General features: G+C 40.8%; 1 protein-coding gene across 1 annotated transcript in view; it reads left to right on the top strand.

Moving 5' to 3' along the window:
* ZNF804A (zinc finger protein 804A) overlaps positions 1-25,867 on the top strand; it is a 132,719-nt gene extending 106,852 nt beyond the window's left edge. Inside the window, exons 3-4 of the mRNA XM_085228419.1 lie at positions 19,815-19,945; positions 22,198-25,867. Coding sequence (XP_085084545.1) covers positions 19,815-19,945; positions 22,198-25,492 — 3,426 coding nt within the window. The 3' untranslated portion in view covers positions 25,493-25,867. The remainder of the gene's footprint in view (positions 1-19,814; positions 19,946-22,197) is intronic.
* Positions 25,868-27,788: the final 1,921 nt, after the last annotated feature.

Genomic DNA, 27,788 nt, shown 5'->3' with positions numbered 1-27,788 from the left:
CACTGTTTTCCTGCGTACCAGAACAAAAATGCTGCACTGAAGAGTCTCAATGTATTTGCATCTACGTATGCAAATAGAATCAGTTAAGTAAATTATTAGCAGGATACTTTTCACCCAGAATCAGAGGTCGTTTTGCAAAACTCTCTCCCTGGATGAAAATGATCTTCTCGCTCTAAAAATGTATTTAAAATTTTATGGAGATACTAAAGTAGAAATTATAGAGGAAGACTAAATTACTAGATACCATTGTTCTGTATCTCAGCCACAGTGTGTACATTTTCCTTTACTCGTTTTTCTTCTTTGCACAGTTTTAGAGTTAATGCCAAGTAGATCGGAGAACATTAATCTGCAGCCCATCAAAAATCTGACCTTTGATCATCTTGAGTATGTGATCCTCAGAATAGATGTTCTGTTTGCCTATGCGACACGTGTAGCTCTCTTCAATTATATGGACATTTCAGATAGGAAAACAAAAGCTGCTTGAAAGAATGTCTTAGTTCTTGGAGTGCTCATGGGGACCACAGGAAATTGGGCAAGTGGACGGTTGACAGTGGAAGCTGTGTCCTGGTAAAGACTGATCTTAATATGCCTCACTGCTCTTTATTCTCTGTAACTTCAAAGCAACAGAAGTACGTGAGAGAAATAGGGCTTTTCTGCCCCTTAGTTGGCCTGCGTTCCCATCTGTTTGTGTTGGGTTAGGAGGAACATAATTTAAATAGGTGAAAACATGGATTGCAGCAGCTCAGTCCCCACAGTTGCTGAAGAGAAAGATGTTTACTGGGAGGCAGTAGTATCTTAGGTTGCTTTTTCGAGGCTGCCCTTTGCAGGCTGAGTCCCACTGAAGCTATTTGGATTAGACTAAGACAACACATTATATACCATCTTAGAAGCACAGAAACAATAATTCTCAAAAAGACGTCTTCTTCCTGAGCAATGTGTCAAAAAAGAGTTTTATTCTAGTACAGAACAAAGCCTTAAGAGCTTCAAAAGACATTGTTAGGAGTTACTTCATAAGCAAAACAAGCATGTTGTATGTATATGACATAACTCGCTGCTGCTGGCGGTAGCACTGCGTTTGCTTGGATCTTAGTGCACACTGAGCCCAGCCAGAAGGGGATGTTTGAGATAACAGAGCAGACAAGAAGGTCATGGGGGAGTGCTCATGGCCATCAACATCCTCAAAAGATGAAAGAAACCCTTCTTTGATCACCAGCTAGGCCCACACGGAACAGAAGAAGGCAAGGATCTCCAGGTGCCAACCCACTGGACTGGGGGGTTGAGGAACAAAGCCCCCTTCCTGCAGCACTTATTGCAATATCTTTTCCTTTCCTTGCGAGTGTAGTATGTTGCTGTGTGCTTTCTCTGCTGTGTGCCCAATGAACTATCAGTCTGGAAAACAGTCAGGATTCTCGTGGTCAAGCTTCCAGGAAAGGAGAAATTGTGTGTTTCTTCCTTTAGTTCAGCTTTTTTCTCAGGTTACAAGGCAGTGATATCACTGTGTGCCTTTATGGGCAATCTTAACTTTTCTCAAAGTGAAGCAGGCATAAAATAGGATTTAAATGATTTTATATGAGTATTTGGCTCTTTCTAAATGTTATTTCCCACTCACAGAACATAATTTTTCATTTCTGCCTGGATTGAATTTTTTCCCTTAGGAAAAGATGCTTATCTTTTCATTTCTTTTTAAATATGAAGGGAACACCAACAAACATTCATCTGTGTGTTCTTATAGATACATGTGCATTTGTAGCCCACACACAACCACAAAACACCTCCTCCTTTTCCTAAGATAGGAATATAAGGCAGAATCGCCTCTGTCTGGAAGTATGAGAACGTACTCACAGCATAACACCGGAGAGGATTGTCCAAGGGGATTGTCTTGGTGGCTGACTGGCTAAGAGGTGAGCTGCTCCTGCAGAGCCCTGCTGTGCTGTGAGTGCCCCTGGGGCTGTGCTGCTGGCATTGGGTGCCTGGGGCAAGGCAGCGCCTGGGTGCCAGCTGGGATGGCAGAGCCTGTTTGCAAGTTAAGTAGGTGATGTCTGAGAGTTAGCTGGCAATGGCTGAATTTATTTGAGGAGGAACTTCCTATGCTGTTTCCTGAACGAAAGAAAAAGCTGATTTATTTTCCCTCCTGTTTTTATTTTACCCATAAAATGTAATTCTAGGAATCGGCTCCTTGGCAAGTTTCTCTGTTAGGGAATGTTTAGACACTCTTCAGCTCCAAACATGTACTGACACTTAAGTTCAGAGTATTCTTGAGTAAATACTGCAGAATTCAGTCTTGTTGCTAACCAGCCTTCTGTTTCTTACCTACCAAAGAAAATGTATTTAAGTATAATAACTATTGACAATTATAACTTTTTTTTTTTTTTTAATTAAAAGGAAATTCTATACTGCAATTGACTTATTTTTCCCAAAGAGGTGTTTTAGAACAAACATAATTACTGTAGAAAAACATATACTCTGCCTGGTCCCATAGATAGTCTGCAAACAGAATATTAACCCCCATGTGCTGGTACTCGTGGTTCCACCAGAAGCCCTTTCTTTAATACAGAACTAGCCCTACTCAGCTGCACCCCCTTCTGAGCTTAGAAACTTGGTGTTTACTCTGATTTATCTCATTTTTTCTGTCTTGAATTACTGCATCCTCTGTCCTTTTCAATATCCCTGTCAGTCCTTATGCTGTTAAATAACTGATAGAACATCTCTGTGCAAAATAAACACAAATATAATTCATCCACCCATTGCCCAAGTGTCATCCTCAGGTGTGTCTGCACACGTGTGTCACTCAGATCACTGTTAAATGTCCTGGTGCAGTCCCTGCCGAATTTGCTTCGGTTTCCATCATATATTGGCTTTTGAACTTTTAGTTATTTTAATTTTTTTATAACATAAAACCTGTGCACTGGGAATATAACTAGTCTAAAAGAAACCACAGAGGGAGATACAGTGAAATATGATGTACTCAATACATCCTGTGCATTTATCTCCCCAGCATGTATTTCCACTGTTGTGTGGTTCACTGTGTTATTGAAAGTCATACTCTCATATTTTAGTTGAGCTTCATCAACATTCAGTTGAATTTCATCAGTGCATGAAACGTTCTGTGTGTAAATCAGCTGAAGTCAAGGCAAGTTTTAAACTTAGCTTTGCTATATCAGTATTTATCAGGTATCTGCTACTTGGCCAGTGTTGTTACAAAAGAAAATTCTTTTTTCTATTCAGCACGAAGATAAGAATGAAGATAATAATTGAGATCTGAAAATAGGAAGCACTTTCCTGAAGCAGCCTGCATATTGTAATGCATACTTTGGCATAAAATATTCCAATGGAGAGAAATGATTGATACCTTGACTTATGCAATTTTTGAGATCAAATGAGAGTTTTCCTATCACATGCTTTGTTGTGTCAGGCTGTAGATCAGCCAAGCAATTATCTGGAAGAAAAATATTCTTTTTTTTGTTGTCATTTATTCTTGAACAAAATCGCTCTCCCAAACTTACTTAAGTGTTATTGTGGCTGCAAAGTTCAAACCAATCAACTTGAATACATTTTCTGTAATTTTCTCGAATTCCAAAGGCAATCCCATTGCTGTCCTGAAACTAATCAAGTAGAATGTAGATTAAGTTTAAGAAGTGAAAAGCATGACAATAATTTGCTTGTTCCCTGGTTTTGAGTTGTCAGAAATCAAGGAAAGAATATTATTTACAATAAAGTTCTAAGTTTTCTTAAATGAAAGACAGATGTACGTTGACAGTAATGTATTAAATTCCAACCTCTCAAGATGAGCTTGTTCTTTTTTAAGTTGTAGTTCTCACCCATTAGTGGAACACAACATTGTGATTTGTGTTGTCTTTTGGAAGGAGATGTGAGTAGACAGGCAGCATACATACAAGTGATTCCCCTTTTCTAGGAACAGTCTAACTGCAGAGCCTGTTCTGTGTGAGCTTCAGCGGTTAGTAGGTCTCGATTTTTTTATTTCTCAGTTACTGCTACAATTTTAACTGTCTAGCAAAGATCTGAACAACTCACTAAGTTGAACTTTCCCCACCCTCACACAGCACATAAAAGTTTTGGAACGAGGGATGGTTCAAAAGAGCAGTACTGCGGCTGCTCCTGAGCTCTGCCAACAGACGGACAGCAGCCCTTGTTTAAGAAGGTTTCAAGTGTTGGTGGAAAAGAAAATTAGAAGTGTGCTCCTCCCATAAGTCCTGTTTTGAATTCAGCCCAGCCTCTTCCTTCATTTCAAGGATACCATATGGTGTTATTTGAGAAATAGCCCTAGTTTCTCACTAGGCTTTCATCTATGCCTGCTCGAGACAAGCATCCTTGTGACAAACCTCAATTATTCTGCAAAGAACCTTTTATTTCCTTCCAAAGGCTCCATATGTGGCAGAAGAGTTGTGGTTTAACATCAAATTATAGAAAGCGCTACTGTCTTTTGGCTGAATTATTTTTGTTTCTTTCTTTATTTTAAGACTTTCTGCCTGCAGAAGACAACATAAATACAGCTGGGCTTTGTGTCTTTGCCTCTCTTGCAGGCATCCTTCTCTTTCCTTGAAGGAAACAACAGCATGTTGCATCTTTTCTTAAATTAGAACTGACTGAAACCCATGGTACGCCATAATATAAATAATGAATAATATTAATTCAAGCTCATTCATTATTAATGCTGCTACTTTTAAATGCCCAGCTTCCTGCTTCTCTCATGCTGCTGTCATCTTGATATGCTAATGCTACCAAGAGTTCATGCAAAAAGTTAGCTCTATGTAACCTGCATCCACTTTTCTGTCACTGAAAGTCAGAGAAATGACAAAAATCTATTAAATGAAAAAAAACCCACTTTTTAATGCTTTTTTTTTTTTTTTTTTTTGGATGAATCACCCTTCTTTGCATATATTTTGTATAGCTTTAAAATTCTGTGCTTATACTGACAACTGCACGTTTGCATCTGGTACAGACAGGATCTCACTGTGTTACATCACTTGTGATCACGCAGAGATGTATTAGCCTACAAATTCCACGAGGGAGAGAAAGGAAGCCTGGACTCAACAAGAATGTTGAGAAGGGAAGGTTTCCAGCACTACCAGCTGTTAAAGATAGCTATTGGAGACTCCCTTAGGGATCAGCTCATCCCTTCACCCCAAATGTGCACATTCCTCCCTGCCATTATTGGTATCCCTCTCTAGCTGTAAGAAAGCAACCATTCCTCTGGCCGAAGGGGCTTCAGTTAGAGTGAGCAGTGCAAGAGCAGGGCGTTTGTTTAAGGATGCTTAAGGTGGTCAGTAGCCTTTCTCTCATAGATGAAAGATACTGTATATGAGATAGGGCTGTCGCTAGATACAATAAAAAATTGAACAAAAGACACATATGAAAATGGGTTCTCACAGATGGAAAAAAAATAGAAAAAAATAAATGAAACATTAAAATGATGCTTATCAAACTCCTCATCCTTAGTTTGCCTTTTTCTTTCACTAAGCAAGCATTGAACTAATAGGAATTAGTTATCTCTGTCATCTGATTTATAAATCATGGGCTGCTGCCACCTCGTCCTCTGCCTTGTCTCTCTGCAGTCCTACTTCTCTGCCCCAGCAAGGGACTTTCTTGTCTGCCATCTCAAGGCTTGTTTCTTGCTTAATGAATCTTTATTTTTTCCTTTCTTTGAATGTGAGGATAATGAATGCTACTAATGTGGGTTACTTCATTTTCTTCCCTTGTTCCTGCTCATAGTTTTGCAATTCTGAGGGATACCACAATTAGTACATTTTCCTGGCATCAGCCTACTTTATAAGGTTGATAAAATGGTATGAGTTGTATAATTAGAAATATATTAAAAATATAACCTAGCTTAAGTTGCTCTAGTTCACCTGTGTGCGTTAAAAACTTGCTCCTATGGCCAGATCCAACGTAACTCAATTCAACTCAGGGCTGGAAAAGCAAAGGAAGTTTCTGAGATGCTCATATAATGACTGGGAGATCAACAACTGAAAGAGTACTCTGCAGGTAGTATTTATAAAGAGATGTGTTTGTTCAGATGCTTAGAAATAGGTCAGGACTGAAGCAGCTGTCCATTCACCCCATGCCAAGATTCCTGCGAGGTGTATGCTGTTCCCAAGCCCATTTTAGGATCTTTAATTTGTTTTTAAACTTCCTCAGAGTGAGGAGGAGCAGCCGGCTGCCAAAGCAGAGCTCTCATAACCAAAAAATAGTATTTGCAGCAGTAGCAATTGGGCAGTCTTAAAATAGTATGTGTGGATAACCTCACTTTTGATGATGAATCGGGGGGTTATTTTACTTCAGTAAGGATGGATAATGACTTAACTAATAGGTAGTATTTCCCAAATTACTCTGTGGGTAGCGGATTTCTTTTAAACACTGCTGTAGTATTTTGCTTTGGTTCTGCACACCTGTCTGACTGTGAACAAAAGGAAGATAAAACAGCTAATGATTCATCTTTCTGGCTTGATTAACGGGAAGAGCAACAAGGCAAAAATCATGTCAAACCATTTTCCTTCAGCAACAGAGGAGAAAAAAGCTTGCATTAAGACGTATGGGATTTTTAAGCTTTTTTTCCATTCTGTAAGGATTTGGGATAAAATTCAAGCTTCGATAGCTGCTCCTCATGCAGTGTGGGTTCACTTCTACATGGAGGCTTCTGTGCCTTCCTCTGTATGCATGGTGAGTTTGAATCCTTTGCAAATCTCTTGGGGTGCCATCTGAACAGAGATGACTTTCCGAGCACTTCACTTCCAGCACTCATTTGTATGTGTGTGTTTTGCAGGGGAAAAAATAGTCTTCATTATAAAAATCTAAACCACTAGTCACTGCTCAGAGCACAGATGATTTCTGCCAAGTAAACTGCCTGATACGCTGCTAGGGGAAATATTTTCTTGGACATTTGTAACTGCTGTCATTGACATTGCCTGAAATATAAAATAATGGTACTGTTGCCTACCATGACAGGAACTGTGAAAGGTTTTGGCCTTTAGTACAATTTAATGTGTGCTGTAGAAATAACTGCAGAGGAACTGACACTTCCATTTATTAACTTGTAATTGTCCAAAACAAATCCCTCTTTTTTCCCCGCGCAGCAGATTGAAGCCTAGTATATGTTAATTGTGCTGGCTCTTCTCCCGGCCTGACACCTTGACAGCTCTTGACAGCTCTTGTCAGCTTCTAAAAGTTACTCTCTTATGAAAATGGTACCTCTGCTGGGCTATTCTCCGATAATGGCTTTGCCACTTATCTCTTCTGGTATTTTGGATTTTATGTTTTAATTCTTACATCAAGGTTTACACTTAGCATTGCCCCCTGGCAGGAGACTGTTTGCTAATGCCTAGTGGTAGGTCAGCACTCCCTCTTCAGAGACAACACAAAAATTACATCCAGCATTTCGTTCTGCAAGTGTGTGCCTGGAGCTCTTTGCTGAGGCTCAGGTATTTGCCGTTCATTAAAGAAATGAGGTTGTACAGTAAACTGATTTATTAGCTATACCACCCAGTGCTCTCATCTTATCAAATCTCATGCTGTGCAGCCTATAGAGCATCTCATAATTTCTGGGGAAAAAAAAAAAAGACCGCTAATTATCATTTATATGCTACAGGACACGATGGCGTTTCAGCGGGTGGCACTTTCTCTGTTGAGTCAGTACTGGAGTAATATAATTGTGTTGCTGGAGTTGCTGCCTTCAAGATATAAAACTAAGACCTTGACCACCGCAATAATTGAAGTTTCAAGGCTGCTTGCTTAGGAGTGAGGATGGTATCTCTAGTTAGTGTACTGGCCAAAATCCAGGCAAGTAATTAGGTTGTGTTACATGAATCCCCCCCGTAGCCTCTGCTGATTACAGCGCCTTCTTCCCTTCCTGTCCTCACTGCTAGGTGTAATTGGTGCACGCCATCAAACAGCTGCCGTGGTCTAAGTCGATGGTGGCTGCATTTCAGTGATAGATGTGATACAGGTGTACTCCTCTGCTCCAGCGCCTGAAAAAGAAATAGAAAAGAAATTCTTGCACTGTAATCTGTTGGTAGCGGAAAGATAAGTTTTGGCAAGAAAAAATACTACTTTTTGTCTTTGAGTTTCAAACACGTAAGTGCCATTGGGCTAGCACAGCCTGTTTGGGTTTCCTCATGCCTTTTGACAGACCGATGAAACGTTTTTAAGGAACTGAACTGCCCTGAGGAAAGAGGGAACGTCTCTGAGTCGATATTGCCTGATAAGGGACAGGAGAGAAAGGATTACTACTACGTGGCATGGTGAGCAGTAGTTATTCAGGCCATGAAGAAAGAGGCTCAGTGAGAATATTGGCTAGCCAGTGTTTTTCCAATAGGAACTACAGTCATTGAACTAAGCGAATGCAACCTGCTTCAAAATGAAGAAAAGGAGGTGGCTCTATATACAGTACATACAACATGTATGAAAGTCCTTGTCAAGGTATGATTTAAGAACTAAATGTGTGTCACTGGAGGGGATGTGCGGATGAGAATTGGAGAAGAGCTTCGCTGGTGATTGCTGAAGTTGCAAAAAACTCAGGAAATATTTGGAGCAAAGCATAGCTGTGTGGAAGAAGAAAGGACTCGTACATGCTTCTGTATTCTTTCTAAAGGCTATCACAACTTTTCCAAGTTTATATAAGTAAAATAAGCTGCTTTGATTGCACTTCCTATGGAAACAATTGCCAGAGGAGGTGAGAAGTATGAGTGTGAGCAGAGCTGGGCAGAGGAGCGTGAGCCTGCTAAACTCTGATGTGTCAATGGCTCTAGGACTTACCCAGAATGACAGTGGAGAAGGCAATGCTTTCATTGGTACTAAACAGGAGTCTGGTTGCAGGTGTGCTGCATGTAGGGCACCAGCTGGCATCTTGAGGGTCAGCAGGAATTTCAAACAGAATGATTTATTCCTTGTGATACTGCCACGGGCAGAAGGGAAGGTTCACATCATCAGAGCGATGAGCACTCTTTGTAGACATATGAGATTTGTTCTGCAACATCTGTTAAAAAGGAAAGCAAACTGCAGCTATGCTAATGTATTTTCTTGTTTAGGAGCATCAGCCTCGTAATATTTTTCAGTAATCTAGTGTCCGTTCATTTCCAAAGGAGGCTGTGAGATTCTGCAGCATGGCATAATGTGTAGGGGAAGGATCTGAATTCCTGACAGGAATTCATTCAAAAAGCCAACTGTCTAAGCTTTGGTGTTCATTGGTTTTGTTCTTAGACTTCATCAATCTTTATCTCTTGAACAGAAGTGTATCAGAGCTTAAAGTTTTAACGCTACAAAATTTTAATATTTTGATTCAAGAAATGCTAAGGATGATGTAAAATTAACCACACAGTCCTTTTATTGTGTATTTAGTGTCCCTTTTTCCATGCAATTATTTGGAGAAATTTTGGTTAGCTAACAGTATAAAAGCTAAATTTACTTCCACGAAGATGGCCATTTGCAATTTTCTCACCCAGGATTTGATTTAAAGATTTGGTAAATTTCCAGATTTTAAAAGGGCCAAAACCTTGGCAATAAAATGTTGATCCCAGGCATAGCCCGCATTCAGTTTATCCCATGAAGTGCTACATGCTAATGAGATTTGAAGAGAATAGAAAACACTGTATAAATGTTACAATCAAGTTATTAAAACTACACTGAAATTTTCATAGCCTTTCTGAGTCTTTCTGTGACTTATGTAGCCTCATCCTACGCAAACAAGCAAGAAATAGTTTTGGGGGATGACAATTTGATGAACTGTTTCAAGATTTTAATAAAGGATGAGTCACTTTGCTGCCATTAAGAGAGAGAATTCCAACAATAAATCCTAGATGTGCAGAAGGAAGAAAGTATCACTTGTATAAATTTATGCCCTTCTAACCTTCTCTAAGCATCCTCTGTGGCAGTTGAAGAAAAGCAGAGGAGGATGTGGCAGGGAGAGGCAAGTATTTTACAGATATTTTCCTGTCCCAACCCAGAGGGCACAATAGCATATTGCTAAAAAATGTTGAAGTGGTAACATGGGGACCTTAAGGCAGAATTGATGTCTTAAGAGCAGCCTACTTTAAGGGTATTGCGAAGACTGAAAGCAGACGTCTGAAATATCTAGGTTTCTATGGGAGATAACATGGGCAGAAAGCAGGCAAATCTTTGCTGGGATAGAAGGAAATGCCATGATTTGCTTCTGTTTTTATAGACCTCTGTAGAAAAGGAAGTGTGTAAAGAACTTTGAAACCCAAAATCTTTGGTGAATCAGAAACAGAAAAAATATGCAAATCGCCCCCAGGTGAGAAGTGCCAAATTAAATAGCAACGAAGATACTTGTTTCAAGAGTGTGAGTCTTGAGCAGAAATTGTCTGCTCTCTAAATACTTACTAATTGCAGAGTGCTGTACTCATGCTTGTGTAGTGCTTGAGGATGGGAAGAGGCTTGTTCGCAGAGCGAGAAGACTTCTAAGATTATTTCTTCTGATCTTTTCAGAGGGGTGGACAAGGCTCTCATGTCTATCACTGTTAGTTCTCAGTTGTTAAGTACTTCTGCTTGTTTATTTGTATTTGCTGTAGGGAAAGAGCGTGAAGCGCTATTTTTTTTAAGCTTCCCTAAATACATAGCATTGTTGACCTTGAAATGATAAAGCTTCTGCTTTTGTTTTCCATTTTCTGCGGCAATTTTTTGTCCAGAAATACCTTCACAGTGAGCACAGCGACGCTTTAAATCTGCCTTCTGCTGAGATATACAGAAGGCCCACCTAGTTAATTACTCCTCTTCTTCATGTTAGATAGATAATTTCCTGCGTGCTTATTTTTCTTCTTTTCCTCAAAGCCTGAACATATAGCAGTTCATATTCCAGAGTTCAGTGTTGCTTTGTGCTTTCCTCTTAGTGTGATCACCTGTTAATCAGAACCCACAGTGTGTGAGGAGTACCCTGACTGCTGTAATAAAAAATGTAAAACAGGGTGTTGTCGGCTTTCCCCAGAAATTGCCTTCTGCCATGAAGAATGTGGACTGAGATTTGGGTACATTTCCTTTCAGTAATGAGCTGTGCTTCATTAGCTAATTATTGTTTTTATTAATTTCCTAGTGATTCTTAATCAAGAGCAAATTATCTCCTGAAAGGCTGATATCCGTGTTGGATGAGGGAACGTTACCTGGGATTGCTTCTGGTAAACACCAAGGCAGAGAGCTTGCCCTGCTCCACTGGATCTCAGCCCTGCCCTGTTTGCCCACGTAGCAGCCAGGGCTCAAGGGCCCCCAACCAGTGCCTTCTGCAGCTGCGTGGGGCAGAAAAACATAGACAAAGCCAAGAATTGGCTGTTAGCTCAGCTCAAGACTCAGCATAACAAATGAGTTATTACTAGCAGTGATACCAGCGCTTACTGTCCAGATTATCCAATTATACCACCACTTTCCCAGTAAGGATATAGACAGACACAAGCTCTCTAGTATCTAATCCTTCTGTAGTGTCCCAGTGCTTCACTGATGCTCCTACAGTAGAAAAAGGGAGGTGCTGTTATGTAGTTCTTCACGGGGAGGGGATATGATGACGGTGTTGGTGGCCTCTTCCTCCTAGCCGAGAGGGTGAATTGGATGGTGACGGTGCCTTCTCACGGAGGTCTGTCTGAGAGCCATTTTTATGTACTTAATAACTTATTTGCTCTGTCTTTAGTGGTCCGTAACTGCGTATTACAGTCAATTGTTATCTTGTGTATAGTTTCAGATATGCTGGATACTTTGTCGTTCTCTTTTTATCCCTAAACTTAGTTTTATCCATATTCTGAAGTTGCATTCCTTTGGCACGCAGTAGTTGAGCACTGGTGAGTTGTTTATAGTCCTGGGACCCTGGTGTGTCATCCTGTGCTTGCGCTCCCGAGGCCTTCGCTATGATCTCGTGCTTGCACTTCTGGAGCCCTCTCTGGTAGTCCTGTTTTCCTTCAGCAGCCTCCAGGCTGTGATTTACTGATAACTTCAGTAATACTTAAGCATGAGGTAGTGACAGATACATTCTTGCTCCGCAGTTATTAATATTTCATTGCAAAAGTGGTGACACACTAGAAGACATACATAAATACAGATGTGTGCTCTCATAACCAAGCAATGCTCTTGTAACCACTTGCTACCAATATCAGCTATTTACATTCACATCACTGGTGTGTTATCAACATTATGTTTCAACATTCTTCATTTAGATGGTTGAAAATGAAAGCATAAGCCAAATTACAGTATTAATTCATTTTCCTTTCCAAGATGTAATCTTTATGTTTAATGTTGTTTTTTTTTTCTTTAATATTGTGTTTCACTCAGAGGAATCTGAATTAATGGTTTTTTATGGTTTTCTTAAGGGTAAATAAAATTTTGTCAGTGCCACTTAGTTGTGGCTGAGATGTGCCAGAAGTCCTGCTCTCCTCCTCGGTTTTCCTTTGCTCAAATTTATTCTTTGAAGAAGCTTGTCATAGCTGTGGGATAATTTTTGGCAAGGACCGCACCCTGCTGATGAGAATCAATTTGTGAACAGAGGCTTTGAGTGTGATCCAATATAATACCAGTACGAGAAAGCGACTATGATTTATCTCTGACTGAAAGAATTAGAATCAAGAGCTCACCTTCAGGGAATTCATGTGTCTGCTTCAGCCCATCACTATTATTAGAGTATCCTTCAAGGAATGTAGAAAGTATTTGGAGGACCTGGCTATAAATATTATTTCCTCCTTTCTCTGTCATTGTGAACACGATAAAGACTGGAGAGACTTAAGATGTGGTAGGCTCACTTCAGTCTCTGTGGCGATCTTTCCTAAAATGTGACTGGCCAAGAAGAAGACCAAAGAGAAGTTTTTTGAAGACTTCTGCTTGCAATTTTCAGCGTGCTTTTAGAAAGGGTATTGCGATCCCCTTTGGTAAGGAAGGAGAAAGAATCAGAATGGCAGCAAAGGCCCCCAGGGGACGTAGAGCTCTGATGAAGGCAGAGAATCATTTTGAGCAAAGTAAAAATAAAACATTGCTGTTGTTTGATACTGGAGGACACTGGAACGGAGTTCTTGGGTGAAGTCTCAACTCAGAGCTGCCAAGTATGCCATTCATGCCATAAATAGCAAGGCAGTCTCCAAAATGGGCAAAAGGTAGCTTCAAAGGCTGACATCAACAGCTTTGCATTGGATGGAGTCATCCCTTTTCTAGTCTTTTTGTCTCCGTCTGGAAAGTGATTCTAAAGGGAAATCCAATGTTCCCTTTCCACAGAGGCAAAGGTGACCTTTCTCTAAAAGGAGTTCTGGATGAGGAAGCCACAGCTCCTGCAAAGAGATTTGTGGAAGATGAATGGTATTCAAGGGGAGGATTTTTCCAGTACCTTAAACCTTTATGGGCAGAGCTTAATTGGGATGTTGAGCTCTTGTTATTTATATATGGGAAATTGTAAATGGCCAGAGAATAGACCAGACCTCAACGTTTAGCATTCATTGACCAGCATCCACCCAAATATATCAGGAGGCAGTGCCTCACTGAATGAATATTTGGATTGCAGCAGAACTGTCAAGCCTGAAAGTATCAATCTATACTCAGAAAGATTATTCTGGGTGCTTATGTTTCTCTGCTGGAGCAAAATGGTGGAGGTGAATAGAGCCAGAGAATGACATGTGTCATGTGAAGTGACCCATGCTATGCAGGATGCCACTCCAGTTGTCACTCAAAAGAAGCAAAGACAAGCTGGTACCTCATAGGGCAGCCCTACACTCTGAGCAGCACGTGTGTCAAGCCCTTTCTCTATAGCGTTGCCCTCCTCTCTGACATTGCTCAGCATTACCATTTCTTAACAGGACCTAAAATGTTGCTTGTGTTGTTGTTTTTTTAATTAGACTCCTAAGTGGTGCAGAAGTGGATATAAAGGCCAAGTGATCCTTAAAAAGGGATGTGACATGCACCTATCCCATCTTTAATCTTTGTGGCTGAAGAAGCTCCCTTAAGTGTTGCTGAAAATTTGCATGTAGAATTTATAAAGTCTGCTCTCCCTAAGCTTAGCAAGAGTTTCTCTGTTGAGTTCAAGAGCAGCAGAATTAGGCCTAGAGTCATTAAAATAAATATTCTTTAATAATGGCCTAGCAAACGTAACCACTTTCCAGCTGTACAAATGTGTGTCAACTTCATGTTCACTATCTAATAACATTAATTTGGTAGGCAAGATAGTAATTCTGTGGTTTTATGATGCTTTCTTTGGTCTTGGCTTTAATATTTATGAAGTACACAGCTAATTTTTGCCGAAGCTAACAAGAAATATGCTAAAGCTTGCAATAAGAGCAGGCTGTTCCTGTACATGTGGTTCCTAGCGATGATAGTAAAATATTCAGCATGCAGCGCTCAGCAATTCTGTGCATTTAAAACAATATTTTTGCACAATGGCAACACTGGGTCCACTTAGTCAACTTCAGAGAACACAGTTATCTTAAAACAAAAGCAACAAAAGTCTTACTTTGGAGTCCAGAGCCTGTTATTTGTCAAAGTCTTGGAGCCTTGTCATGCTGTGAGCCAGAACGCTATCTGAATCCTGCAGAGGATGCGCTGTAAGGGAGCGGCAGACGTGCAGATAGCAGAAGGATGTCAAATTGAGCATGAGACTTCCTGTGCTGGAAAGGGCATTAATCATTACATAAAGGAGTATGAGTTTGTTTCTCACAGATAATTTTTGAAGGAAACGCTTTAAAAAGCATATTTTTTTTTTCCTTCTATTGCTCCAGGGCGTATCTTCTGCAGTTACCTAATCAAGAGCAATTAGTCAGATCTTCATGAAAGATAACTAGCTGTCATGTGTACTAAATGTGCAAATGTGCAAAATATTGAACACTCTGATTTTTATCAATTTTGAAACCAGTGAAGTTTTCATTTTAAGATTGCTCCGTTTATTTTCTCCCATGAACTTACATAGGAAAATCTACTTGAACTCAAGAAACTAGCAAGGTGTTTCGTAGATGAGCATGAGTTATTCTCAAAAAATAACATTAGTCCGGTTTTGTTCGATTTATTCATATTGTCTGCATTGAAATCTAGCGGTTCCTTTCTAGCAGTAGAAAAATAGATGTTAGAAATGTAGAAAGAACAATGCGAATTTTTGGTTGTATAGTAATGCATATAAATAATACTTGTTATCTGTTATTTCTGTGGGGTCTGAATGTAACAGCTAGCTTGACAATTATTTCTTGCACACTTCTCAGCAACTGCACAGTGCTCGAGTGTGCTGAGAAGCAAAGCACGTTTTTGCATTACACCGACGTGCTTAAAATTAAAGATAATACAAATCCCCAAATGATAAGGAGAATCGGATGTGTTTTATAATCAAGCTGTGCTTGTATGTGCTACCGAGGGAAATATGTCATACTAAGAACAGAACGTTAATGATGGACAAGGAAATCTGCTCACACACTGCACATGGCACTGACAGCATAACCACAGTGCGTGGCTTCCATGGAGCTTGCTGGTTATTGCTGCTGGGGTGCTTTACCTACGTGGCTGTTAGAAATGAACGTGCCTGCAAGCTCTGGAAGCATGGAGCAGAGAACATCCCGAGTTGGAGGGGGGACCCACTGAGTCCACCTCCTGGCTTCTGTCATCGTCTCCTCTTCAGCTGTTTCTGCACTGTTGTGGACTCTGAGGACTTGTTACTTTAAAATCCCATAGATATTTATTTTAGCGTGTGTTAGATTTCTTCTACTATTAAAAGACAATCAGGAGGTTATGGCTGTAATTTGGGGTAGAAATAGAAAAGGAAAAGGATTATTCACAACCTGAACACACCTTGTCATATGGAAGACCTAATATCTGACCACAAAAAATGTGGCTTTCCTGCAAATTAGTTACAAATTTTGCCCTGCAGGGAGGTTTTCCCAGCCATTAGCAAGTGTCCCAACTGCTTTGCAACTCCCCGCCAAGTAGCTGTAGGCTGCTGTTAAATTCCCCTATGTTCCAATTCTGCTTCAGGAGCATATTATAGCAATTAATTTCGGGGTGGCAGAATGAAAACAAATGGATTGTCTGTTAGTTTGCTCTATGTTGGAGTGGTTGAATTACCCATTTAATTGCGAAATCTTAATGTTTCTGCTTTCTGTCGATGTAACTTGCCTTCTTTAGCTTCTGCTAGAGAAGGCTTGTAGCACTAAAAGTGCAAGTTGTTGTATTTTTTTATTTTCTCAGAGCTTTGATTGCTCATGTAATCTTTTCAAAAGGAGAAATTCTTTTTGCTAAGAGGGGAGGTGGTCATGCAGTCCCTGCAGCACTGCAGAGTGCAGCGCAGGTAACGAGGTGCTGCTCTGTCCTGCTGTGTAAGGTGAAAGTGGCTCCACTTGCAGAACAGAAAAATATTTGCCTCCACAAACCACCAAAGGCAGAATGAAGATTGATATATTTTACTTTTTTCAAAGCAACCTTGTGTGTTTTAAATGCGCATCTCATTCCCCACTTGAGTGTTTACAGGTGTTGCAAGACCTCTGATATATTCGGTTATTATTTATAATTGATTAAGCTCAATCCTTTTTGCGAAAGGATGCTAATCTGGTTTGCTGAGACAAGTGCTTATCTAATGAGTGTATTGTCGCTCTGTTTGTCATACCATAATTCACATAAAGAAGCAACAAGCCATCTCAGTTAGCAGGGAGTATTTGGAAAGCAGTCGTACTATAACAGAGAAAGGGGGATATGCACAGCTTCTAGAACAGTCAGCAGTAGCTATGAAGTTCTTGTATTTAATCCTTGTGTCAGCCAGTAATCAGATTTTTTTTTTAAATAAGTACAAGCTTAAAAAATTAGTAACCATTAATAATGTTTGATAATGTATAAGGTCTTAAGGGGAAGGGATATTCCATTTATTTCAAATAAATCCAAGTGCCATTCTTGTGCCACCTCTGTGGTAGTGCTGAACAACCAACACATAGTTGTCTGTTATGTGGAAACATTTTAGAAGGGGAGGAGGGAGCCAACAGTAATATGAACTCTAGAGAGTTTCAGTGGCTGCTGGGAGTACAGTCATTTTTCCTGATTTTAAATAAAATAAAGAAACAGTAAGCGAAATTTGATGTCATGGCAGTTAAGTTCTGCAATTTATACTTGCATTGATCAGGAAATGGATTTATGGTATTTTAAACCTTGTAAAAGTCCACATAATTTAATTGTTAATCTCAGGTCAACAGAACATTAACATCATCATATCTGAACTGCAGTGTCCTGAAATCCCCTGGCTCCTGCTATTAGAAGAACCATTCCCATCAGTTCGTGACCCTCTTGAAGTTGTTCCCAGCCTGCTGAGACATGTATTGCAGGGCAGGCTATGAGAGCCTCTCTGAATAGGCAGTCCTCAGCTGATGCTTTGGTGTTGGGGAGGACGTCTGCTTTTAATATGGGATACTAATGCTACTCTGAGACTGCATTATCAGTCCTGAGACATGGTATGATTTCCCCTTGTTTTTCATAAAATGTGTGAAAGTCGCACCGGTTTTCTTTAGATGTGGAATTCCAGGTTTGAATGTATCAGCTGCTTTATTTGTCACTGGTTTTGGTCTTTCTTTCCTCATTTTATCACTTCTTATTGTAGTAAGCAGCTCCATTGTATTTCACTGTTCAACCTTAATGCGCTTTCACTGTCCTGAGCATACTTTTAATTAACATCATCTTGATGTTTTTAAGGCCTATTAGTTTTGAAGTGCAGTTGTTGCAAGTGCTTAAATCTTCAACTGAAAAAAAAAGAAAAAAGAATAAAACACTTTGCAGAGTGGCAAAAGGCTTGTAAAAAGAAGTGCACTTAATGCATTAATGCCTCTCTGCTGTAGAGAGGCTTTGATCCACTGAGGTCTTCAGGCATTTGTCTCCTGCAGCAGGATCTGGTTTTGTGCCTTTGATAATGCATGGAGGAACTTGGGAACTTGACGTGAGCTTTTTGAAACAAGGAATACTGGAAAAACCTCTTCAGAATAACCTGGAAAGTTGAAGGCATGGGTGAAGGGAGCAGAAATATGTCTTGTTGGCATTCTGCTTAGGGCTTATCTTGTTTGGCTGTCATGCACTGCCCACCTGGGGACTCCTCAGACAGGGTGAAAGGCAGGCTCACATGAGCTTGCACCTCAGAGGAGATTCCTGTGGCAGCATCATGCATTATGAAGTCATTTGGTTTTGTTGGAGGAATCTCAGTTAATTATTCATTGTGAACTGCTTGTTGAACTTGTTACTTGCAAAGACTTGCACATTTTGAGCTGGTTCGTAAGCAGAGGATAATATTATGAGGGCATCGCATTTAAATACTGTATGACTGCCTGCTAATTACTTGCTTACTGATCCGCGGAAGCAAACAGAAAAAACAGGCATTAAACGAAACACTCATCATTAGTGAATAGTCCCACCACATGGAAAGACATAGAAAACATTAGGGAAATTATGCTTTTTAAGAAGGTACACTTCTTTTAGTTGCTCCCATTTACTTTGAATGATTTTTGACTGGGGACCTTGTGATACTCAGAATGCATGGACTGGTGACATTTTTTGTGTAACTGGGCAATATTTTCATTTGTATAACACATGCAAAACCCAACAAAATACAAACACATTCAGCTAATTGCTCTGCTAGTTACCACTAACACACCTAAGTGCAGTATGGAAATGCAGGTAACGGTAACTTAGCAGAGGCTGAATAAGGACACGTGGAAAAGAGCCACAACAACCAAGAATAGAAGCATGCATTTTTGCACTTGGATGACCTTTTATATCCAGGAAATAGTATTTTTGGAAGCTTCTTGATTAAGGCTAAGAACAGCTCCACTCACATATGCATTTGGTCAGTAAACCTCTCGGATATTGTCTAAGAATAATGCTTATAGATTGCTAAAGCCCTCCGTGCAAAAGCTGGAGACAGTAGTTATAAGAAAAAAAAATCACTTTCTAGGAGTAGTTCCTGTTATGCTCAGAACGATTATGCTCATCACCCTTCCATTCTGGAAGAAGGGCCGTTTATTTGACAGGACATCTGACAGAAGGCAAACTCAAGAACAGATAGTTCCAGAAAAGACAAGCAGACAGTCCAACGTGAAAGCTGTGCATATGGAACCGCAGCCAGACTCTTCTGTCTCACACACTGACACCTACTTGTAGCAATTATGCACAGTAATTTAATTGCTTAAAAGTTTTAAATGGTTCTTCTGTTCCACAACTTGTATGTGCTGAATGCATAATGACTTGATTAGGCTGAGGAGAGGCTCGGATCGGTAAAATGATGCTTATGTGGTTGTGTTTTAGTGCAAGAAAAAGAACCGCTTGTGTCTGCATAACCCAGGCACCTTTTTTGCATGCCACATCGTGTAAGTGCTCCTTTAAAGCATTCCCCCTATACCCTGTGGGTTCAGTGTTGTTCTGTGCTGTCACTGGGGATTTTATTGTCAGGTTCACTGAGAGAAATAGGTAGAGCTCGAAATAAGCAGTAAGTGAAAACTGAAAATAGCCACTGCTTGGAGTGAGACTGTACCAACACCGTGAGGCGTGAAGTCCCATCAACTTCAGCCCTACACTTTCAGCAGTAAGAGTAAAGGGGTCAAAATATGATTCGGGATGAACAGTGTCTAGTTCTACTGAGGCTGGTCTATAATAATCACAAAAAATGCAATACCATTATCTGATTATGTCTGCCCTACCTAGCCTCTCTCTAAAATCATGAGGCATTTTTGTTATTTGCTTGAAATCTATAAATGTATTGAATGGATCACTTTGGTTAGGTTGGAAAATCAATCTGAGTATGAAATTGCTTACCAGAAAGTAATTATCATTGTAAATGTTAATTATTCCTGGTCTTGTTTTTGTGCTTATGTGATGATTTCTTGCAGAGACTCAAGGAATTGAAGCAGAGGGAGTTTGCTCGAAATGTAGCATCGAAGTCAAGGAAGGATGAAAGGAAACAGGAAAAAGCCCTTCAACGTTTGCACAAGTTAGCTGAGCTGAGGAAAGTGACAACGTGGTAAGTGCGTGGCTACTGAAACACAAAGAATGCCTTAAAATAATCCCTCAGCCATTTGCTGACGACCTGGGACGCTGGGCTACTGGAATCCCTCAGCTGGAGCCCCGCATGCATGGTTTTATGACATTTCTGAAGCAGTGTGTGTACAGTAATTTGAGTCACACGGTGTGAAAAAATGTTTAACCTTTTTTTTTCTAGTGGAGCTAAAATGACATGTATTTTTAGTTAAAAAAAAAAAAAAAGTTTCATATATGTATTTCTTAAAACCAGGCATATTGGTTGAAAGCTTAGTGAACTAGGTCACGCATTTGAAGGCTGACACTGCTCCATTGATGAGGTGAGGAATACAGAGTCTTTCTAGGATGTAACAGACTTCTGTGATTTAGCTTTCAAACTGCTTGCCTGGGAAAGCATCCAGAAATCTCATCTTAAATCTCAATAACTGGATTTTTTATATATATGTTAAAAGGTAAGTGCTCCTTTTCCTCATCTCAACAGAATGTTTACTTCTCACTGCAGAACTATTGCTAGTCATACGTGCTGCTACTGAATCTAGGCATACTATTGAAATTAATATTGAGATTGCTGACTGTGACTCTATTCTTATTTGCACACTTTTGACACTAATTATATATATACCAACTTGAGTTTTCACAGTGGAACCTCAGGGAGAAAAATATATGCTGAAATGCCAATTTTATCCAAGCTTCAGCTCACCAGATGATCTATCAGAAGAGTCAGCCCATATGATTCACAGTTCTTGTTCAGTGATAGTCCGCTCCTCCATAGCATGTATGGTGGGCAGCAAGCTGACACCAGGTTTCTCTAAGCAAGTGGGGGTGACACGGAAGCTGTAAGGTCTGTTTGATAAGATCAGCGTAACACCTTAGTTATTCATTTACTTATCTTTTGATGGTAAGTCACGTGGAAATGCTTTTTCTTCCATCAGCGTTCTAACTTTCCAAATTTAATGCTCAACAAACATGGTTTTTATGCTCCCAGCTTTAGATATTGTTCTCCCTAAGCATATTAGAAAACCTGAATATGATATAATTCAGGACAAAGAGGTAAAAGAAACTTATTTTCCCTCCTTTTCCATGCTGTTGAATCACAGATTTTGTAGGTGTTTGTTCTATCCATTACTTCTTTTTCTGAGTCCTCCTAATCACTGTTGAAGAATTTCTCTGAACTTTAATAGTTGCTGTACACTACTACTTTCTGTCCTTAGAGGTATGATACAGACAGACAGGATTTATTTTAACTAGTGTTTTCTAGGTTTGCTTTGCATAAAAAGTCACTGCTTTATTTTGTTAGTGAAAGAATGTATGTGGTGTGTTTGTCATTATTTAACGCAACACTTCTTGGTGTCCTGAATCATATTTGCGAGTTTTTCCAGTGACCTATCATCTAGTAGTGCTCTGCACTGCACTGTAAAATATAGAATAATTGGGCTAAACCAAACCAAAATTAAAAGAAAAAAAAAAAAAAAAAAACCAACCAAACTGATGTAGTAAGGTTCATTACTCCTAGTGCTGAACAGTTCCTGTGAATCCCAGAAAACTGCCAGCTTAAGCAGTCTTTTTCTTCTCTTTACTTCCTATTAAGTCATATAGAACAGATGGGGAGAGTACGAGATGAAGAACAGAAGTAGACAGTGATAAATTTTTTCTCAAGAGGGATGAATCACTTTTGCACTACTGTCAGCTGAAATACTTTTCCTGATATTATTTTTCCATGAAGTAAATGGCTGAGCTTGCAACAGGTCTGAGAACACAAATAGGAAGGGAGCTGCTGGGTGATTGCCTGTGGGTGGAGAAGCAGTCACTGGGATCATGACTAAGAGAGAAGTGATCTTTGAGGTACTCTCTGCTTTAATATATTTTGTAGCACATAGAAATATAAAACCTCAGCTGTTTGTAGTAATAGTGGCATAACTGTGATGGCATACTGGGAGGAGAAGCAAGGTTTCTAGGGAAATATATGGTCTTTTATTAGTTCAGCAAGTACATTTAGGAGAATTGAACTATGTAAGATTATTAGCCCTCTGTCCGATGAGCTCACATGAAGGAACTGTGAACAAAATATTCATCTTTTTTAAACAAATCCTATAATGAAATAAGATACTTTCTAAATCTACGTATCCATAGACTCTTCATATTTTCTTAAAAATCCTTTCAATACAAATGTAACACTTTGTGTATGCCTGCAGTCCTCTGAGAGGTACTTACTCTGAGTCTTGTTTGCCTTCCTAGTGCTCCTGGAAGTGGACCTATGTTCAAATCCACAACAGTGACTGTGCGAGATAATTCCACTGATATTCCACAAAGCACTGCTATAGATTCTTCCAGCAAACAGGATTTCAGCTGCACGCTGATGCACAATACACAGAATTGCAAAGATGCTACTTCAGATATTTCTTCCGCTCCTGAAAATGCATGCAGTAATACATCCAGAACTAACAAATTTGGAGATCAAGTTCAAGGAGCTCGAGGACATAGAGTTGGATTCTCCTTTGCTTTTCCTAAGAAAGCAGTAGTCAAACTGGAATCTTCAGCTGCTGTTTTCTACGAATATAATGACGAAACGTCTATGGAGCATGGACTTAGCAGAAGAAGCAGATTTTTCCCAGGAGCTTGTACTCTTCAGTCTCCATCAGCAACAGAAATAGTCCTGTGTCCTGAAGAGAAACAAAACTGTTTGCACCCACTGGTGGAAAGATGCGCTGACACAGCAGAAGATCCTGAAAATCAGGAATCAAAAGAGCTAGCCAGTGAAGAAAGCAGAGAGCTAGAGAACCCTGTATTAATTCCTGCTGTTTCCAATTCGAAGCAGCTAGCGTCTTCTGACATGGAGAACTGCAGCGCTGATGTCAGTGCTGCAGATGTACTGGGTCAAACACTGTCTGTGGCTGTGGACAGTGCTCAAGTTCTGCCCCTGGACTGCAGCAGTTGTGAGCTGCTGGGAAATGGGGCTGTTGCTCAGGCTGCTGTGGAGGATTGCTCATCTCTGCAGGACACTGCTGAGGAAAATGGTAAAGATGGGAACAGTGACTTATTCACGGCTGAAACTGAAATAAAGCTGGGGACAGAGACGTTAGTTCCATCACATTCTGAAGATGGCTCGAGAGTCCCCCAGAGCAAACTGGACACACGCAAGAGACCTTGTGAACCATTCGTTCCTGTTCTTAGCAAACACGGATCAAACATTCTTCAGTGGCCATCAGAAATGCTAATTTACACAAGTACAGACCCATCCATTTCTTACAGCTGTAACCCTTTGTATTTTGATTTCAGGTCATCAAAAGCGAGTGATAGTCAAGAAAAACCCAAGCATCAGGCAAACGTACCTAATTTGCACCATACAACTGAATGCAACCATAGTTTGGTCTCAGATTTTACAAACAAGCCTACTTCAGAATGTGGTGATCCTGAAGCAGAAATAAATAAAAATGCACGTGACTATACAATGCCCCTTGTAAGTGACGTTTCCCTCATCAGAAATTCTGATCTTGCAAAAAATGAAAATAAAGTGGCCTTGGGTGAGTCATTCAGGATTAAAAAGCTAGAAAAGTGTCACATTTCAAAAAATCACTTACGACAAAATGCTGCGATAGGTGAGAAATATAACAAAGCTTGGATCAAAGAAACTCATGAAAAATGGCTTCACAAAAGTAGAAAACGGAAAAGGAGAAGAAAATTGTGTCACTGCCATCACCATCATTATCATCCTTGTGGGGAAGCAACAATTGCAGAAATGGAAATTTCCTCCGTTATAGAAAGGCAAATGAGTTACAGAGATGAAAACAAACATCAGCACCTCCAAAACAACCCAGAGAAGTGTAGATACGATGCAGGGAATATCTGGATAGCTACGGATGAGGTACAGCAGTCTCATCAAAAAGCTGATACTGAAAATGGCCATAAAAGGGTCCTGGCTACATCAGATCACCTTCATGTGGGTAGAGGCTTATGTGACATCTGGCATGCAAAATCTAGAGACCAACGCAGTGCTTGTAAACCTCTGCATAGAAAGAGAAAAGCAAGCTCTCGGAGACAGTTGAGGCAGCTGGCTCGAACTTGTAGGAGGCACAGCTGCCCGTGCTCCAAAACCTGTTGTAGCTGGAAAGTCAGGAGGTTGAGCTGCAGCCCAGAGCATAAGTGTTTAGGGCACTGCAGTGAAGAAAAGAGTCCAGGCCATCATCAGTCCATAAAGAGAGGTTACAGCTTCCTGACGGATGAACCGGAAAGCTCCCACAGGAAGCGGAGACAGCACACCTATTCCTGCTCTTCAGATGAAAGTTTGTACAGAGAGGCATGCTTGGCAGAGGAGTATTTCAGGCAAGCGAGCATTGTAGGTATGCATCACAAGGCAAAAGGAAAACACAGAAGGAGAAAAACTAGAATCAGTCACGTATGCATGGACAGGAATGAGAGAAATGAGGCCTCCAGGCCTTGTAAAGAAAACTCTGCATGTTCTACATTAGACGTTTTGGGAGAAGTCTTGACTCAAGACAACGTAGGGGATACTATCATGAATTCCGAAGCTGATCTTGCAGAAGATACAGATGAAACCATGCAGCTGGAGGAAAACAAGGCATCCCTGCCAATGGGTGGTGCACATGTTCTGGAACAAGACAAGCCAACAGACTGTGCAGCACCAGAGAGCGTGCTGGGCGTGCTTTCGGACGTTGCCACACATTGTGCTGCTTCTGTTCCTGAGCAGGGCGCTCCTGCAGCTGCAGGCACACAAGATGCTCTGAAGGATGAAAAGAAAAATGAAAATGTGAACAGCCATGAAAGTCAAGCTCGTTATAAAGCTCCACCGCCCCCCAGACATTTGGACCAGGGTCCCCCAAAATCAGTCCTTTGCCATTACGAGTTGGCTGATTCTCTGCCACATGAGAAGATAAATGAGGTGACCGGTGACTGGGTACAGTGCAGCTCAGGCATATTTAACAGCCCACCGCCCTTGCCATTCAAAGAAGCACACCTCAACAGCCACACCTTCTTAGCTACGGAGCAGCTGATAGCCCCCTTTACCCTTCCCGACCAGACGTTGATATTCCCTCCAGATAACCACGAAAAATTCAAAGACCTCCCATCCGAGGCATACCAGCAGCTCGTGCAACAGAACATGCTGGCCAACAAGGTGAAGTTTACCCTTCCTCCCCCGGCCATGCAGCCCCCCAGCTCTCCGTTGCAGCCTCTGCCTTTGCAGCCACCGCTGTGCTCTACCTCGGTCACCACCATCCACCACACCGTCCTGCAACAGCACGCCGCCGCCAGCGCGCTCAAGGCCCTCCAGCCCCACCAGCACTTCCTCTCGCAGGTCCCGGCCCTTGCCAGAGCGCCTTTACCTCATCTGCCCGTAGGGCCCAGGCTTTGCCCCGGGGGCCCCGCAGCCTTTGTGGCCCCGCCGCACCTGCCGCTGGTGCCGCCTTCGGTGCTGCAGCCGGCCCCGCTGGCCTTCTCGCCGCTGCCGCACGCCGTGTTCCCCTCCCTGCTGTCCCCGCACCCGGCCGTCCTGCCGCTGCAGCCCCTCTTCTAGGATGGGTTCTTGGGGGGCAGGGAGCCTCCAGACGGATGGACGTGGGGTTCCCGGCACCCCTCGGCTTCGCGAGCGGTCCTGTGAAATAAACCGGTTGAAATTCCTCTTTCCTTGGGAAGTATTTACTGTAAGTATAGTGATGCAAACATCCATGAAAAGCTCCTATCCCGTATATCCTATAACTAAAGCACTGAATAGTCTGATACCGATATGAACTATATATATATATATCAGTGAAGCTCATGTCTTAGAATATGTATAATGTATATAAAATATATTTATAGATCTATAACTTCTGTTGTAAAGTATTCACTTTTTGTTTTTTTTATCCTTGTGTATTTGCACCTATTTAATGTTTAGACAAAGCTGATGCACTATGTTTTGTACTATGTTCTCTGAAACTGTAAATCTAGTGACAAACTATCTCTTGCAATAAATTTTTGTTAACTACTTAAGTATATCAAAAATCTTTCATTATAAGCCTCACGGATGTTGTTGCTCTATGTTCTTCTGCATCCTCTACCCCTGCTGTGCTGGGATAATCGGGTTTCGTATCCTTCAGTGATTTATCACGGATGCTCAGAGGCTAATACCTTGAGGGCAGCTGTCTCACTGAGCAAGAGAGAAAGGGTAACAGATCCGTTTGTGTTAGCAGTTTGATGTCACTGTGACAAATTTTGCCTTCTTGTCGTCTTCTTGCACAAACTGCTGACTGTTGGAGCTAATCCCTTTTCTACTAAACCAGAAAAAGACCGCGTAACAAAAATAACATCAGTGGTAGAAGAAAAAAGAATGGGTCAGCAGTGGTTTGACTTGCAGAGGAATGTTTCTTATGATGAAAACATACAGCACAGAGAGCCTTATTTCCATCAAACTTTCAGCTGATCTCCATTTCTCATGCCTACTTTTTGCACATGTGCAGGAGGGTCAGGAGGAACTTCTCATTGGGAATTTTGAATCTCACCAGGGGGATGGCTCAGGTTCTTACCTCGTTTCACTCCATTACCTGCAGCGTTGGGGTACCAAAAATAAGTGACATAGAATAGAAATAATGATAACATGTTGCCGTTATTTCTGACTGTATTTCAGAGAATTCTCCCTACCTCTGAAGCCTTTTTATTGCTGATGAAACTCGACTTCAGTCAGAGAAATCTTCTCATTCATGTTACTGTGAGATATTTCAGGCCCACACTTGTGACGGCCCAAAATAAAAGCAAAAATGATTGCGGGGCAGAGCCAGCTCTGCGAGTTAAAATGAAGTCTAGCCACGTGAGTGAAGCTAAGAATTTGCAGCATGACCTTTAGTGCTAGAAGTAGACCCTCCAAAATAAAAGGTAGGGGCTAGCTCTCAAATTAATTACTTCTTTTCATCTTTTATATATTATAATAGAATTATATATGGTTGAATTGAAATAGTAGTTTTGGAAGATTATTAATATGCATCACATATTATCCATTCAAAAAGTAATATTATAGCCTAAAAGATATGTATCTGGTTATTTTTTCTGCATCTATAGCGTTAGTATTTACCTATATCAATATGGAAAGTTTTAGTATAATAATGCATTAAAACTATAGCAAGCAGCATCTTGTCAACTCTGATTACAGTGTGGGATACTCAACTTTTCCTTGTCCTGCCATTAGAAAGGGCTAAACTACATTAATAAACAAAAAGTTGACAAGAGCAGATGAACGGTCTCGTTACGGATTGCTTCTCAGAACCCCTGCCTGATGCTGCCACAGAGCAGGATGTTACTGGGCATCCATTTATATAATGCCATTAAGAGGGTAAATTTTCTCTAGCTTGTAATTTCAAGTGAATGCCCATTTCTAGCTATCTGGTAACTAGAAATTACGTAAGTGACTTTATCCTTCTGCTTTATTTCAAGAGTAAGCCTGCCCAATCTATATGTCTCACTACCGTCTACAGCAAGCAGGCTGCAAGCCGCGCTGCTCAAGCACTGAAACTTGTATCTGAAGCTTGAAGGCGGCTGCTTGCTGCTCAGGCCCCTGCCTTGTAGCTGACCCACGCTGGCTTTTGTATTCCTGCGCTCTTCTGCAGGAGTCAGCATGGGTATTCCCCTGGATCCTGATGTCCTGTCAAAGAAAACAATCTGGTAACACCCACTGGATAAAAAGAAACAATGCAGGACGGTTGTGATTATACACGATCCCTATCCCTACATTTTTATCTGGCGGAAGATAGCAAATTCCAAAATTTCAGTTAATTGAGTAAGTCCCATCTACTAATTTAGGAGTCAGTGATTAAAAAAAGCATTCAAACAGCTTTGTATCT

This window comes from Meleagris gallopavo, chromosome 7 (genome assembly GCF_905368555.1).
Source record: "Meleagris gallopavo chromosome 7, MGAL_WU_HG_1.1, whole genome shotgun sequence".
NCBI classification, from domain to species: domain Eukaryota; kingdom Metazoa; phylum Chordata; class Aves; order Galliformes; family Phasianidae; genus Meleagris; species Meleagris gallopavo.
This window is presented reverse-complemented; position numbering and strand designations above follow the sequence as displayed.